Source organism: Drosophila eugracilis, unplaced genomic scaffold (genome assembly GCF_018153835.1).
Source record: "Drosophila eugracilis isolate 14026-0451.02 unplaced genomic scaffold, ASM1815383v1 contig_1197, whole genome shotgun sequence".
In the NCBI taxonomy this organism is placed as follows: domain Eukaryota; kingdom Metazoa; phylum Arthropoda; class Insecta; order Diptera; family Drosophilidae; genus Drosophila; species Drosophila eugracilis.
In genome coordinates, this window is record NW_024571981.1 from 3,807,419 (window position 1) to 3,823,355 (window position 15,937).

At 35.9% G+C, this 15,937-nt stretch overlaps 1 protein-coding gene across 5 annotated transcripts in view; it reads left to right on the forward strand.

Moving 5' to 3' along the window:
* The window catches only part of LOC108105660 (fasciclin-3), a 73,645-nt gene extending 62,338 nt beyond the window's left edge, over window positions 1-11,307 (forward strand). The window contains exons 2-8 of one of the 5 annotated variants that reach the window (XM_041818314.1): window positions 1,130-1,447; window positions 1,578-1,919; window positions 2,105-2,539; window positions 4,982-5,012; window positions 8,818-9,133; window positions 9,906-9,975; window positions 10,096-10,206. In XM_041818314.1, the coding sequence (XP_041674248.1) occupies window positions 1,130-1,447; window positions 1,578-1,919; window positions 2,105-2,539; window positions 4,982-5,012; window positions 8,818-9,133; window positions 9,906-9,950 (1,487 nt within the window). In that variant the 3' untranslated portion in view covers window positions 9,951-9,975; window positions 10,096-10,206. Of the gene's footprint in view, window positions 1-1,129; window positions 1,448-1,577; window positions 1,920-2,104; window positions 2,540-3,851; window positions 5,013-6,143; window positions 7,569-8,817; window positions 9,134-9,905; window positions 9,976-10,095 lie in introns of those variants that run through there. The other 4 variants (XM_017212349.2, XM_017212346.2, XM_017212352.2 and 1 more) reach the window with 4 other exon arrangements.
* The last annotated feature ends 4,630 nt before the right edge of the window (window positions 11,308-15,937 follow it).

The following is a 15,937-nucleotide window of genomic DNA, read 5'->3' on the forward strand; positions in this document are numbered from 1 at the left end:
GCTGACCAAACAAAACTTCACTCAGCCGGCCAGTCAGTCATCCAAAAGCCAAAATGCGCAACGGCATCGAGCGGAGAAATCAATTCACTTTTGGCCAGCTGCATTTCGACGTTTCCTTACAGCTTTTCCTCTCTTTTTTCACCTCGTATTCCTTGTATCCATCAGTTTTAAGATTGCAGCTGTTTTTGATGCCGCGCATCTCATATTTATGCCAAAATTTGCAATTTCGCGGTTTTCATTTACAGAAATTAGTCGGCAATTTTAGAAGTTGTTTACCTACCATAGACGAGGAAAAAAAGAATTAGCTATCATCAAATCAATAAAATCTTTTAAAGAGTGAATAACATGCTTTTAAGTTTTAATTTCACATTTCAATAATCCAATTAACAGATGTTCAAGCTTATAAATGCCCGCAAGAGAATCAGTTTCCTTCTAAGCTTAATGCCCCCTGAAATACAAAACACAAGCAGACAATTTAACTAAAATTAAATTGAAATCATTTACCAGAATTTAAATAATCTAGAGTCAAAACCTTCTCCGACATATTTGCTCCGCCTAACCGACAAAGCCAAAGTCAGGCAAACAAACAAGCAAGCCGAAAGCCCCACTTCTGTTCAAACGTTTAATTCCCAACTTAGAAAATTACTCAAATGTCTTAATTGGCAAATAGAAAATGCTAAAAAAGAATGGCAAGCAACTGCAGTTGGAAGAACTTTTCGCAAAACTTTTTTAACTGCGGCGAATGGGAGTGGGAAAACATTTCCACACAAGACTGAGAAAAAAACGAACGAATAACTTAATTGAAACTTAATGAGAAAATGCAACCGCATTGTTTGCAATGCTAAAAAAAAACTGACTGAGATCTCTGGTTATGCGATGCGTATCTTAAAGATGCAAACGTGCAGGTGTCTCTCGCTAAATGCGACAGTCATTTGCCTGATTGCCAAGACATTAGGACAGAGTGTCGAGTGTTGCATGGAACGTGCCGTTTTTTATTGCTTCTTTTTTTCAATCTGGCGAAAGACAAAGACTCGGGTTATGCGATACCAGTTACTAGATACTAGATACTTAAGTGAATTACACAATAGTCCCAACATAATCGTCTCTTTTGTTTGCATTTATCTTACAGATGCACTCACCTGGGCCCAAGTGAATGTGGAACCCAACACAGCGCTCCTCAATGAAGGTGATCGCACCGAGCTGCTCTGTCGCTATGGCAGGTCCATTAACTATTGCCGCATCGAGATCCCTGGTGAACAGAAGGTACTCAACTTGTCGCCGGAATGGAGCAAGACCCCCGGATTCACGTACTTCGGAGCGGGTCTTACGGCCGGACAGTGCGGTGTCAGCATCGAACGTGTGAAGGCTGCCAACAATGGCCAGGTCAAGTGCAGTTTGGGTGTCGAAGGAGAGGAGCTGTCAGGCACTATCGACCTCGTAGTAGCATGTAAGTATAAAAAAAAGTTCTTATAAAATTAACGTATTGTTTGTTTACTGAAGTTGTTCACATTTTTCGTAAGCATAAAATTTTTGTATTTATTTCTAAATAAATTATGTGTCTATTCTGAATATTTCAGTGCGTCCCCAGCAGCCCATCATCGAGCTACTGTCACAACCCAATCGGGAGGGCTACTTCAACCAGGGAACTGAGTTCAAGGCTCGCTGCAGCGTTCGTGATGGTCGTCCACCGGCGAATATCTCATGGTACATTGACAACATGCCGGCCAACAAGCAAACCACTCCCCTAGAGATCCTGTCCTCCACCAACGACAATGTCGAACTGTCGACCTCCGTGCAGGAAATCCAATGGCACCTGTCGCCCGAGGATAGCAACCGGAAATTGGTCTGCCGCTCACACCATCAAACCGATCGCGAAAGTGTACCGCCACAGGATGCTGCCTACATTATCCACGTGCGATGTAAGTCTTTTAGAGAAGTCAAAGTAGATCATAACAGATTTAAAGCAAATATACAGCAGAGTCAATTGGTTCTTAAATTAATATATTTTGCTTTATTTTAATCACAATTAAATCATATAAGTAAGAGTTCATCATTAAATTGGAGTTCAATAATTTATATTCTAATAAATATTTGCTTCCTTCAGATGCTCCCGTTTATCAGCCCGATGCCGCTGTCTACGGACTTTACCTGGAACACACTGCCATTGTGAACATCACCATCCGGGCCAGCCCGCAGCCAAAGATCGAATGGACCATCGACGGAACTGTTGTGGGACAGGGACGCACCGACGGTCGTTACTCGGCATATGAGCCCCAGTACCTGGGCAACGATGAGTACAATGTGACTTTAGCCATTGCAGGGCTGACTCTGGAAGATACCACGAAAATCTACTATTTGAGGGCCAGCAATGAACTGGGACCGACGGAGTACCAGGTCCGAATCAGTTCGTCAAGCAAACCGCCCAGTAGCAGCCTCGATGTGGCCGCAATTGTTGGCATTGTAGTGGCCGTTGCCGTTTTGGTCCTGGTCGTTCTACTGATTGTGTTTGCACGGGCCACTGGCCGATGGTGTTTTGGCGGTAAGTTTGAAAATTTTTTTTATTTTGAGTTTTCCATACACACACCACATACTCGTGCATACACATTTTTGCTTATTCGCGGGTGAAACATCGTCATTAGCCTCTCAGCCACATCAACAACAACAACAACAGCATTATCATCATCATTATGACCATCCACCGCCACTATTGTCTCATCATCAGCTATGCTAACAATAAATTCTGGCTTTAGGTTCTCCACTCAAACCCCTCAACTTCAGCACCCATTTTACCCCCCAAAGCTCCTCCACAACTCATCTCATGCAATTCATATATGTACTTGGGTTTTTTGGGTGGGCTGTGGGCTAGGCTCTTTTGCCACAAGCCGTTGTTAACTTTCGACACATTGTGCGGCTTTTAAATTTTAATTAGCGTTAACCTAGCAGAAGGAGCAACTGGGCTGATGAACGCAGCAGCCCTAGAAAACTCATCTAATTAAAAAAAAAATCACTTGACTTTGCCGGCGGAGTTTCTGTGGAAAAATATTCTTGCGAAAGTATGTGGCAGGGCAAACAAAATTTTAAAATGAAACATATGAAAAAGAAAATGAAAGAATAACTAGGGTTTTTAAAAAGATACAAATATAAGTGTGTTGACTTTTAAAATTGCTATAAAAATTATACAAGTTATAAAAAAGCTGAGGTAAAATAAAGGAAAAAACTTATTTAAACGATTCTTATTATAAAAGCCAAAAGTAGATAGTTTCTATTTCTGGAACATTATAATTTAAATAATAACTTAAATTAAATGAATTCATGTTTTTAAATTTTTATTATTATTTCAAGCTCTTATGTTTCCTGAAGAAATCTACGCATAAAAAGTCTAAAAAAATATTATTATACACAAGATATTATATTACCAAACCCAAACTTAAATATATAACATAATGTAATTAGTTATCTAAGACTAACAAAAAAACTGTAAAACTCTCTGAGAAAAAGTGTCTACAAATGACAACAACAAGAAGAGCTAACATTGAAAACAAAAATTGGTCACTAAAAAATTGCCAAGAAAAATTCCAAAAAAAACTTTAAAAAAATGTGTTACTTGCTTTTATTGTTAAAAACTTTGTAAACCAAAACAAAAGGAAAATTGTATTTCTCTGTTTTTCTATGCTTTCTGTACTTTCTGCCTGATAAGCTTTTTTGGTAAAAGGACTAACCTCAACTTTAATATGGAATTTTGGTACCTTTGAGATCGAAATCTTTTCTCTCTACTCTTCTCTCTATCCCTCTCTCTCTCTCTCTCTGCACACAAAGCTAAATGTTAGTTCTTGTTGTTGTCGTTTTTACAGGCGCCACTCTAAACACGGACATCGGTCCCGATTCCGAGGCACAAATACATCCTGAATTCAATGATGACGAGGAGCTGGATGGTCGCGATAATGGCGATGAGCATATCGATACCACCCAGCAATCGGAGGGAGGCCACGCCCCCGTAACCGATAAGTTGGAGGCGCAAAAGAAGGCGGATCTGAAGAAAAGTGCGGCAGCCACAGCGGCAGCAGTTATAGCCGCCGGCAATGGCAGCCAGCACAATTTGAATGGCATCGAGGCTCCCAAGCCGCCAAATACTTCCGTTTAAGCCGCCACCTTTCCCAACAAATGGGCGTGGCTCTTGGCCAGTTAGCTGTGTGCCCCATTTGCTAAAAGCAAAAGGGATAAGAAACAAAAATAACGAATACTATATATCTCCTTACCATATTTTTGCTCTCAAATATTTTTGCTCTCTCATTAATGTAATTGAAAGAAGAAAAAACCAATCTCAAAAAGCGCACAACAAAAAAAAAATGATATATAATATTACTATAAAAACAAAACGAAAGCAACACCCTACCTTAGGCCAAGTAATTTTAAGTGACCAATTTTTCGTAATTCGCGAATCTAAAAAGCCCTCAAATTTCCCTTTTGTCCAATTAAAACCTATATAAATATAAAAAAAAAATAACAAATAATATATCAACAATGTCCAATTTATTGTATTATATTTTGTCCAGCAATATTGAGTTCATCCATGTATTTATTTAAGCTATAAGAGCTGCCAGCATTTTGCATTTTCTAATTATTATTTTATGTCGATTGGCAAATCAATGAATTCAAACTTGGCAAGCATAACAAATTAGAAAATTAAACATGCCTATGATTTATTTTAATTAGATATCCGCTTCACACCTATGTTTTTTTCTGTTCTTTTGTAATTTTAGTAAAACGAATCAAAAAATAAACAAAAACATGAAAAACATAAATATTGTAAACTTACGAGGAGGTTTTATTTGATGCGTCAGAAAGTGAGCTGATGATGGTGCTGTTGTTAGTTGGGGAACCTATTCTTATATCATTAATCATTTAAAACCATATGTATGCAAATGATTCTCCTATTATTGTTCATATTTTAAACATGTTTTTTACCTTTTTTTCCACACAGGCAAATCAATCAAGACGCCCACAAACGAAACGTAAGTACAGTGAACTCTTCCATCAGCCTAACAAATGTCAAAATAAGTTCAGAAAAGTGCAAAAGAAAAATAAGGGGCCATACATAAATTATTTCCACGGATCCACAACTAACCCGTCGACGGTATCTGGTTTGCTTAAACTTGTTTAATTTTCAAAGCCATTTATCTGTTATCCATTTATGTAATATTGCGTAGTTCGGTTGTGTGTTTGTTTGTCTACTTGCATGCGTCTCTTGAGTGGCTTTCATTTTCGTACTTACATTAACCGTATGCCAAAAAGCAATCATCTCTAGATATAGAAGCAGCTCATTATCATCTTAGGTTAGTTCATAGTCATAGTCCAACTTTAACTTAAGCACACGCATACACATAAACACACCACACACATTGCTAAAGGTCTCGTGTTTCGTCTTGTATTTGAAAAGTCTTTTTAAACTGAAATTCCAAATTTTAATTTCATAAAATGCAAAATCAGTTTGAAATAGTTCTCACGCTGTCACACATACACATATACACCTACACTCCTGAACTTTCACATTATAATGCTCGCTAGTCGCTCAGCCACGCCCACATTGCTCGCTCGCCCGCCCACCAGCAAAAAACAAAACTAGAAGAAGTGTCTGTCTCGCTCTGTCTCTCTCTTATCCTCTGAACAACTCATAAAGCTCTCTTGCTCTGTCTCACGCATTTACTAAAAATGTCAAAAATGTCGCTGTCCCAGTCATTCAAACAAAAAAAAAACAAAAACTAAAAGCAAACAAGTGCATAAAACAAAAAAAAAAAAAACTCTATAGTGTTAGAGCCACTTTGCTAATGCATCACAAAAATAATATAATAATAGAAAAAAACAAACATCAACCATAAAAAAGAAACGAAAACAAACTTCTTGCTATGTTTTGTCTTCTTCTTCTGCTACTTTCATATGGACAACCAACAACGACAACAACCCAACGAAACCACTGAATAAAATGTATGATGTACTTGCCAAATGTACCATCAACTTACAAAAACTCTTAAATATTGAATAACGAATTCAATTACATAATATCAACTTCTTTGCCTTGGGAAACTTTAAATCATAAACCCATAAAAAATATATAAAAAACGTCTAAAAAATATTACGATAAGCAGCCAGAATGATAAGCAACTGGAGTTGGGAACCCAGCAAACTCATGGTCAAAATGTAGCACTCTTGGAGACCCCCAATGGTATTACCTTGTTGGGAGCCAATAAACTGCGAGAGGCCAATGGAAATGGTCATGACCGCCTGTCTGTGGAAAGACGCCATCACGATGAAGATGATAGCTTTGAATATGGAACCGATCGGGAAAGCAGTGTATATAATCCCACCACAAGGCCACTGAAAAGTATCCTGATGAGTCAGGCGGCAGGTCGTAACACCCGAAACTCTGTTAGCGACAAGGAAGATGCCAGCGAAAATGCTGATCTGCTGCAAAAGGGAAATCAACTGGGAATCCCCGAATCGCGTTTCTCGCGTTGGCTGCCCAAGGATCAACGTGAGCTGATCGAAAAGCAGGCAATGTTACTTTCGGGAAGGGGTAAATCCAAGGCCCCGGCAACACCACCTAAGCCCCAGAAACCCCGAATCGGAGAGGGAAATACCACAAATACTACAACGACGACGACGACGCCAACGACACCAACGACGCCAAAGTTGCCACAGGAAACGGAAATCTGAGCGTGTGCACGAGTGTGTGTGTGCGCGTGTGGCGTTCATATTTATTTATTTCTTCTTTTTGGGTACAGGAAACGCGCAGCAGGATTAGGGACGGAGCAGTTTTGTGGCAATCGAGAGCTTTTAGGGAGCACAGCCATAAGTGTCAACGGCATTTTAAGAATTCAAGTTGAAAGGTCATAGTTAACTGCACTTTAAAAAACAAATACATAAGAGGGCCTTATAAATATTAATTTCGATAAGAAAAAGAAGGAAATTTTCCAAGAACAATGCAAATTTTGAAAATAATTTAAGAGCACCCTAAAATATGCTGTGAAATGTTGTACATTGAAAGAGAAATAGAGTTGAAGAAAATTTTAATTTATTTACACTTTCTTCGCCCTCACTAAAGATAATTATTCAGATCTTCCTTAACAAATATAATTCTGAAGGGATTTAAAATCAAATAAACACGTCACAAAACTGACTCCGAATTAGGCTTTAAGCTTTAACACACAAAAGTTTCTTCTCCTACAAGAAAATAACAAACGAGACATAAAAACTGTATCATTTCATAGAGATTGAAGCCGGCATGAAATTAAGTTATTATCGAATACATACATAATCGAAGGAGTTTGCATGGCAAGCATGAAGCAAAAATCATTGTTTTACACAAATATTTATTGTAGTCACTGTAGAACAAACAGTCATCAAGTGAGAAATATGCGCATCAAAGAAGTGTTCAACTTAAGCCGCGCACACTGTACTTTAAGAGTTATTTTCGATTATTATGTTCGACTTGGTTTAAGTTCTGTTCGAGTAAAGAGTGCCTAACATTAAAAAACTTATTAATATTTACAATCGAAAACGATTAAGTTTAGTTTTAGGAACTTTTGATACATGTTGTTTTCCTTTATTATTTTTTACAAAACGTAAGTTTAATATTTAATTAACAACAATAAATATTGTTAAAATTGAGATGAGTTTTCCTTATGTGGATTTATTAATTTTGCGTATGTCTGAATATGTGTATGCGTGTGTCAAAGGTGATTTTCAATAGAATGGAATTATGTAAAGTTCACTGGAAGCCTGAAAGGAAAATTCTAACAATGCAACATATCAAAGAGGAAATTCCCCGTACAATTTCGCATTTTCCATAACAAAAGCAATATCATTAAAATACGAAAGCAACGTTTCATGCAATAAACATTTCTCATATATGAGGGGCAAACACGCCACGCCAGAAACCAATACAAATACAAGCACGAACACATGGACACGGCACACACTGTTAGGAAAATATAACCAGCAGATACTTGTTGAGCTAGCCCAGACAGCAGGCAGACATTCAAATGAGCCAAAAATATTTATAGAATATAGATGAAACTCATTTTGGCCAAGTGAAAGCAATTTACTTGGCCAGCCCACGTCAAGCGAGGGTTAATATGTGGGGTTGAATTGGGTTAAGGGTCCATAAACGGTCAAATGCGAATTAAATATTCCATAAGGCATTAAGTAGGATTATTAGGTGAAGCTCAAAGCATAACAATTTTAGTAAAAGCCTTTTTAAAATGCTTGTTTTGAATAAATTCTGATTTATATCTTAAATATTTAATACCTTCACTTACAAGGTACATAAACAGCAAAAGACAAAAGATCTGTGATAGTTTTGTAATAGAGAAAAAAAACATGAAAACACTTCTAGAAAGGCTTAAAGCTTAACTTAGAATCTTTACCAATTCAAATCCAAATGAAATGAGATAACAAGCTTATTCCTCGAAAATTTGCTTTTCCTAACACAATTTGGGTTTTAATGGTGCCACACACGAACAACAATAACAATTACGCAATTACCAAAACACAAGTTTTAAAGCCCACTAACAACCGTCAGATAGGATACCTGTACTAGTGCAGAGAGCTGCCACGAAAAGACTTTTAACCACACGACTAACCCCGTACACTATTATGGCCATCTTTTGCTAACTTATTTTTTTGGGAAGAAAATTCGCACAGCAGCAATTATTTTGACACAGTACTAAGTAGAAAAAAACAGCAAAAAAAATTTCATACAAAAAACAAAATCATGAACCCATCCAAAAACCTCCCAACAATTTCACTACCGACAAGCAGCAGCGACACCGAAAGCGCCGATATAAAAGCCACTTCAACGGCAACGGCCACCACGACGATGGGCGGAGTGGGCGTTTCGTCTGAGGAGGAGGAAACCGTTAACGAACAAGAGAACCCACAGCAGCTACAACAACAACAGCAGCAGAAGAAAGCCAAGAGATTGCCGGCTTTTGCCGTGGCAATTTTAAAGCGTTTCAACGAAAAGGATTCGAAGAAGTACAAGGATAACCAGGAGTCATTGAATATTGTGGAGGCGAGCGAACAGGAGAGTCCAGCTACCAATAATGCCATCGATGGCAATGACAATGAACCAAAGGTATTGAAAAATGTCCCATAATCCGACCTTTTCCCCTTTCCAACTTCTTTGTTTTTGCCAGAGCACACAGGAAAAATGTCTTTAAAAATCTTCAGACAATCGACATTATTACACTACAAAATATGTATTACCATTTATTGCTAGGGCCAAAATTTTTAATTTGATTTGTAGGGATTAGAAAATAGTTATATTAAAACATATGGAATTTCAACTACTAAATGTTAACGTTAACATTATAAATTTCTGGGTTTCTACACAGATAAAAATTACCATTGCATACTTTTAGGCATTTGTTTTTAAATATTTACCTAAAGTATGAAGCAATCTTTTTAATTTCCAATTGTTTTTATTATTCAGAAAATCTTATTATTTAGCTCTCTTAAAAAAATTTTTAGCATAGTTTTTAGCCCCTTTATTAGTCTGAGTCACAAATCATATGTTTAAACTTTAAAGTATTTAATGTCGGGATGATAATGTAGGATTTACATAGAATTAAATTTTTCATTTTTTCTGAGAGAATATCCTATGTGTTTGTGTGTGTGTTTGAGTGCGAGCTGTATTTACCTTTAAGCTTAGCATAATTCTTTATACTTAGACACAAGCTTTCAGCAAAAAAAACCAATTCTTTTTTATGATTTCCTTTTTGCTATTATCACAAATTTTTCTACATAATTTTCTTTGCCATTTTCTGCTCTTTCCGTTCAAAAAAAACCAACCGCATGCAAAATAAAATCCGTTGTTGTATAACTTTTGTATATATACGCAAAAAAAGGCTATAGTTTGGCAGAGCACCTCACCAGTGTGGACATTTAAGTAAAGAAAAGCTAAAAGCAAATGAAAAGGTATTGAAATTTCCCCTATGAAAAGCCTCGAATTTAATTTTTCTCTATGAAATATGTTTTTATAAATTAATTAAATATACTTATGAAAATATGTTCTATTTATTTCCAAAACAAAACTAGCAAGACAAACAACTCGTCTATGCTGAACTTGTACTAAAACCAGCCAACGAGACAACAACAATAGCAACATCAGCACCAACAACAGCAGAAAAAACAATACCGGAGGGCACTGGAACTGGGCCCAAAAGTTCAACGGAATACGCCGAAATAGTCTATGTGAAAAAGGGAGGCGAAGGCAAATAATAATGTAGCCCATCAAAATAAAACCCTGGGAGGCTGACACAAAAAAACATAAATATGATTGCACAAAAATTAAAGAGCGGCAGCAACGTAAACAAAAATCCAGTGCAGCGTAAAACATAAACTTTACAATGATATTAAGAATGCAAAAATAAAAAAAAAAACAAATAATAAGAATAAAATCTCTTAAGTGGTTTTTCAAAAACTTCTTGAATGTGTGTACTAAAATCTAATGAAATGTGAAACTAAGAACGTAAATGCAAAACAAAATAAACTTTTACAAAATAAACTTAATTCTCCGCACAGAAATCTTGACACAAGACACGCCCCCCAATATGTACCCCTCCTCCCACAGCCCACACATTAAATCAAATTTACAACAAGATAAAAAAGAAAAAACCCTAAAAAGCTAAAAGAATATTTGCAAAACAAAACTATATATAAATAAAATTTACATAAACATAGGCAAGAGAAAAAAAAAAGCATTTGAAAATCTCAATTATTTACATAAATGTCTCGCATTTAAGCTAAATGTAAATTTAAGACAAGAAGCCACAAAACAAAAAAAGAAAATATAAAAACTTATGCAAAATTTAAGTAAACTTATTTAGACGAACCTTAAATTATTTTTACGCAAGCATTTTTGTACACATTGCCGTTTTGACTATGCAAAATTAAGGACTGTAACAATTTAGGCCGCCAGAAAAAAGCATTTAAACAAATTAATAAACAAAAAATTAAATAAGGAAAATCTCGAAAACATCTCTTGCAACGGAAAGTATTCTATCATAATTCATTTTGTTTTTCTTGTCTCCTAACGATATCCATCCATTTTCCATACAACTGGCAATTAATGTTATTATTTAAAACTATTTACACAATTACGAATTAATTGATAATTGACTAAGTTAAGTGCATATAATAATTACAATGTACTTTCATGATGATGATTGATTTTTGTATTTTGTAAGTTATGATTTGTATAAAGTTAAGCTGATCAAGAAACTTTTTTGAATAAAATTCTTTACCATATTTTTTGTTTTTTTAAATAATCAATGCACTTTGCAATGGCAAATAACCAATATTGAAGTAAGTATTCTAGTTCGAAATTGTTAAGGAAATATTATATCGAATTTCAATTGCTTAATTAACAGAATATATTGCCGCCAGCAAAACTCATAGGTATAAGATAACATTTAGCTTGCTAAATGAAATGTCAAATTTACGACAAGTAAATTGAAATTAGATTCTAGGCTGCCGGCAGAATTTCTCTTTAGCATCTTTGTTTGCCATTTCGGGCAATGAAAAGCTCAACTCGACAGCCTCACTTATACTAAATAATAGCACACTTCTGATCCAATCTGCAACAGCTAGGCTAGAATGATAATCATGTCGCATTGCCATTTATATATATATATTTTTTTGTTTGCTAATATCAAAAACACAAAAAAGGGGCAGAAATAATAATAATAAAATATTGCAAAGTTTTGCAGTTGAGTTGGCTCTGTCTTCTGGCAGATTTTGGTATCTGGCTGTGGCTGCTTGTCAGTCAGTCAGTCAACTGCTCTGTACTGCGGCTCCCTCAACTTTTCCTGACATTTCAATTTATAAAGCTCAAAATCTGCGCGTTACCCGAAGCGTCGCATTTTACATTAGACAAAAACAGAGCGAATCTCGTATATTTTATTTTCGCCAGTTCTAGGGCGCTGCTTTCTTTTTTCATTTTTTTTTTTTTGCAGTCCACCGCGGCAGCTTAAAAGTAAAATACAATTTTGCAGTTTTTCCTTTGTTCTATGCCGAAGGCAGTACATTGAAATTGACTTGAGGGGGAGCGAATAAAATGAAACTTTCAAGGCTAGTACAATGCACTCTCAACGGAATGGTAGATTGGGCACTAATATATATATATTTTTTGGAAGGAAAATGGGGAAAATCTCCTAAATCAAGAGTACGTACTTATATTTAGAATACGTCTAAATGTAAATTTATAATCAAACCATTTTCGAGCTTTTGCATTTCTCAGTTCACTGCCAAATTATTTATATTCATATACATTTATATTAATTTTTAGATTTAGTTTCAGTTCATTTAGTGTAGTTCCACTTAAATTTCAGATTTTGAACCTTTCGGCTATCCATTTACCTATAATCTATATCCGTGCCACAAGGCAGATTGTTAATTATGTAATCAGGCTTAGGAATCCGCGACGCATTAATTTCGCTTAATTAGTTTGCCATTTGAAATCGGGTGACTAGAATCCAGGTTTGAATTTCAGGCCACGTTCTCCATCTCTAATTGCATATTAATAAACAATGTTTCAGGCACTGATTCAATTACCAGTTAACCCACAACCACCCATAAATATGCATGCAACGTCAGTTTATTGTCCACAAACTAACCAAATCCGAATAAGTCCTTTAGCTCAGGATTTTGCAGTTACAGATTGCAATTCCCTTCAATCTGCATACGATTTCGGCACAACGGCTAGTACAAAGTTTACGCATTCCAAAAACAATAATGAAAACAACAACAGTCATTAGATAAGCACACAAAACTCAGGCGGACGAAGAAAATATAGAATGCGGACCAAGTTAAACAGAAATCAAACAAAAATCAAAAATCAAGTGTCGAGAAAACTCAGGAAACAGCAGAGGAATCAACAAAATCCCCAAAAATATACAACACGAAAGTTGTTACTTCAACATTTGCAGTTTTCTTTTAGATGTTGCTTTACCAGTTTAGCCGGCGACGGTGCGGATACGCCATGTGGATGGGTGGATTGTTACTTTTCGCAGTGTTAGAAGATATATAAGAAGAGAAATACTCTTAATAATAAAAATTTGTATTTAGTTTTAGCCTTGAAAATATAATAAATAGTATAAATTTTAATATGATTTCTTTTCGGTAAGTATATTAGGAACGTAAAAACCTTTAAAACATTAGGATACCCTATAAAAGCTCTCAGGAACAATACGTTTAATAGTTTCCCAAGAGAACGTTCTTGACCCAATTTATTTTATAAGATTATAGTAATTCAATTTTTGGTTCCACCTTTTCAATTCAATTCAACTATAAATAATTCAATTTCTTAGAAAGCTTTTCCTCGAACAGCTGTTCCTGTAAATCCTTATCAGAAGCTTACGATCCACAAAAACTTTCTCTTTGCTGAATAGCCTAACAGATTTGAAGAGATCCCTAAAGAGAAATTGTGGATGGTAAGCTCTGCTTATGACTTCTCTTACTCTAAAAGCTTTTAAGAGAATTTGCGTAGAGGTTCTTAAAGGCTTAAAGTGAGTAACTAGAGCTAAAAAAAATAACTAAACCAGTTGGACAATTGTGACAATTACTGTGGCAGGCACACGAAATTGGATAAGCTCTTAAAGTTTCCTATAGCTCTCCTAAGAGCAAGTCTCAAATTTACGAAGAAAAAATCAACCGAAAGAGATATCAAGCAAGGAGAAATGAGAAACCCATAAAGGAACTGTGCCACTTGAGTAGTCAACAAGCTTTTGGCTGTGTCCTTCATAATTTGCACTGGTTGCCATTTATTTGCCAGCAACAGGTCTGATTTTCAAATTTCCATTCCAATAGATATATGTATATGCATAAACAAATTTAATAAAAAATTAACCCTTTAACATTTTCCCATGTAAATTAGCAAAACTTTTGAGTTCTTTTTTTTTGAGTCTGGTTAAAATTTCGCTTGATTGCCACGAAAATGCGTAAATTAAAATACTTGAAATAATAAAAATAATAAAGCGGAAAAGGGGAAAAATATATCTAACATAAAAAAGGAAAAAATCAACAAACTTTTGTTCTTCTGGCTTTCAAAGGGCACCAGGGCGCATACTTAATTATAATTCGAGCTGTTTATGTTCCGCCTTCTCGCCCTCTTGTCCTTCTGCAAAATTGTGGTTTTAATAAAAACAAAAAAAAAGAAGAATTGCCTCCCAGAAGGGACACAATTAATTACTGTTTTACAGAAAAAAATGCCAAAAAAAGTCAAGAAACAGTCGCTCCACCAAACTGTGCAACAAGTTTAACTTTTCTACCAAGTTTGGTCAGTGAAAATGTATTCTATATATGTAAATATTTCAAAAAAAGGGAAGCAACCGTATTGTTCGGAAAGTATCAAATAAACTTTGGCTTTTCTTCGCCACAGCAGGGCCAGGTGAGAATTGGAGTGATGAATTTGATTGAATAACTTGTTGCCCGCGGAAGGTGCAAATTTGAGTGGGTCTCGATTTTTGGGGAACGTATATAAATATTTCAGTATGGGAAAGTAAATATTTACTTGTTTCATTTTATTTGAGTGGCTTTCAATACCTGGAGAATGCTTTCCGTGATAGAAAGAGGACATTTCCACAAAAATAAATACTTATTTAATTGAAATAAATTTTAGAAATTTATAAAAAATATATATATCTAAAATATATTCTAAAATAACATAAAATATTAGATTTGTAAGCAAGCCACAATCTAATTTTAGCATAACTCAAGGCCTTAGCAGCTTTTGCTCCTAGCCAATGCTTGCTCTTAGTTTTAACTAATTGTTAGCCTTAGATAAATAAATAAAAAATATATAAATTAACTTAATAATTAATAATATTATTATGAAATTCCAATATTTTACGGTATAAATAGGTGTTACTCTTAATTCTTGACTTTTCAACCAAAACAACCACTAAGCTGGAAAATATATTTCAGTGAAACCGAATCCACTTTATGTGGCATAATCCAAGGGCATCGTTCAACTCGACTGACACTTTCGTTAGCCATTCGGAAAAACCCTTTCCCTTTTTCACTCTCTGCGTGTATATCGCCTACTCATTTCATGGCACATTAAATATTTATACCCAAAAATGTTTGACCCCCATTGGGCCACCGCATATTTGTGGTTTTTGGGTGTTTTTTTTTTTGAAATTCATGTTTATTTTTTCATTACATACGAGCATGTGTGTTATAATATTCGCATGCAAATGTCGAGTGTTAGTCAAGTGCATGGAATATTATTTGCATTTTTGAGGTTGCTTAAAAATATATTTATAATGAACTCGGTTGACATCTCCTGGAAAGCTGGGCCACAAATCTAGAACAGCTGAAACTGGGCTTCCGAGTGGGTCAAATGGTTGGTTTTTTTTCAGTACCCCTATTCTATGGCCATTTTCAGTGACATTCAATTTTGAAAATGTTCTCGACGCTGTGGCTTTGAGCGCGGAAATTGAAAATGTTGCTGCTGTCGCACACACAAAACTGAAATGCGGCAAGACATTGTCGGGGCATGTCGGTTAAAGAATTCTGTTTGCTGATTTCCTTCAAGCCCCGGCAGCCCGAAAACTTTTATGCTGCCATTATAATTAGGCTCAAATTGCTGCACTTTGCTTTGCATTTTAATTACTCAACAAGAGCTCGGCAGGAAGAAAGGCATCTCGGAAATGTTGCACAATTTAAGCGAGAGTGAAAACGAAAACATGAAGGAAAATAGAACGGAGGGAGCATCGCTAACAAGTTGCTGCCTCGCTGCCTTGTCATGGGCTGCCTATCCTTCTGTCGCACTGCCACCCCCAAACGCCAGGCTTATGCCCTACCGCCCATCGCTCGGCAGTCGTCACTGTAGCATTTCAGGCAAAGTATTTAATTTCAACATCATACACACGGCCGC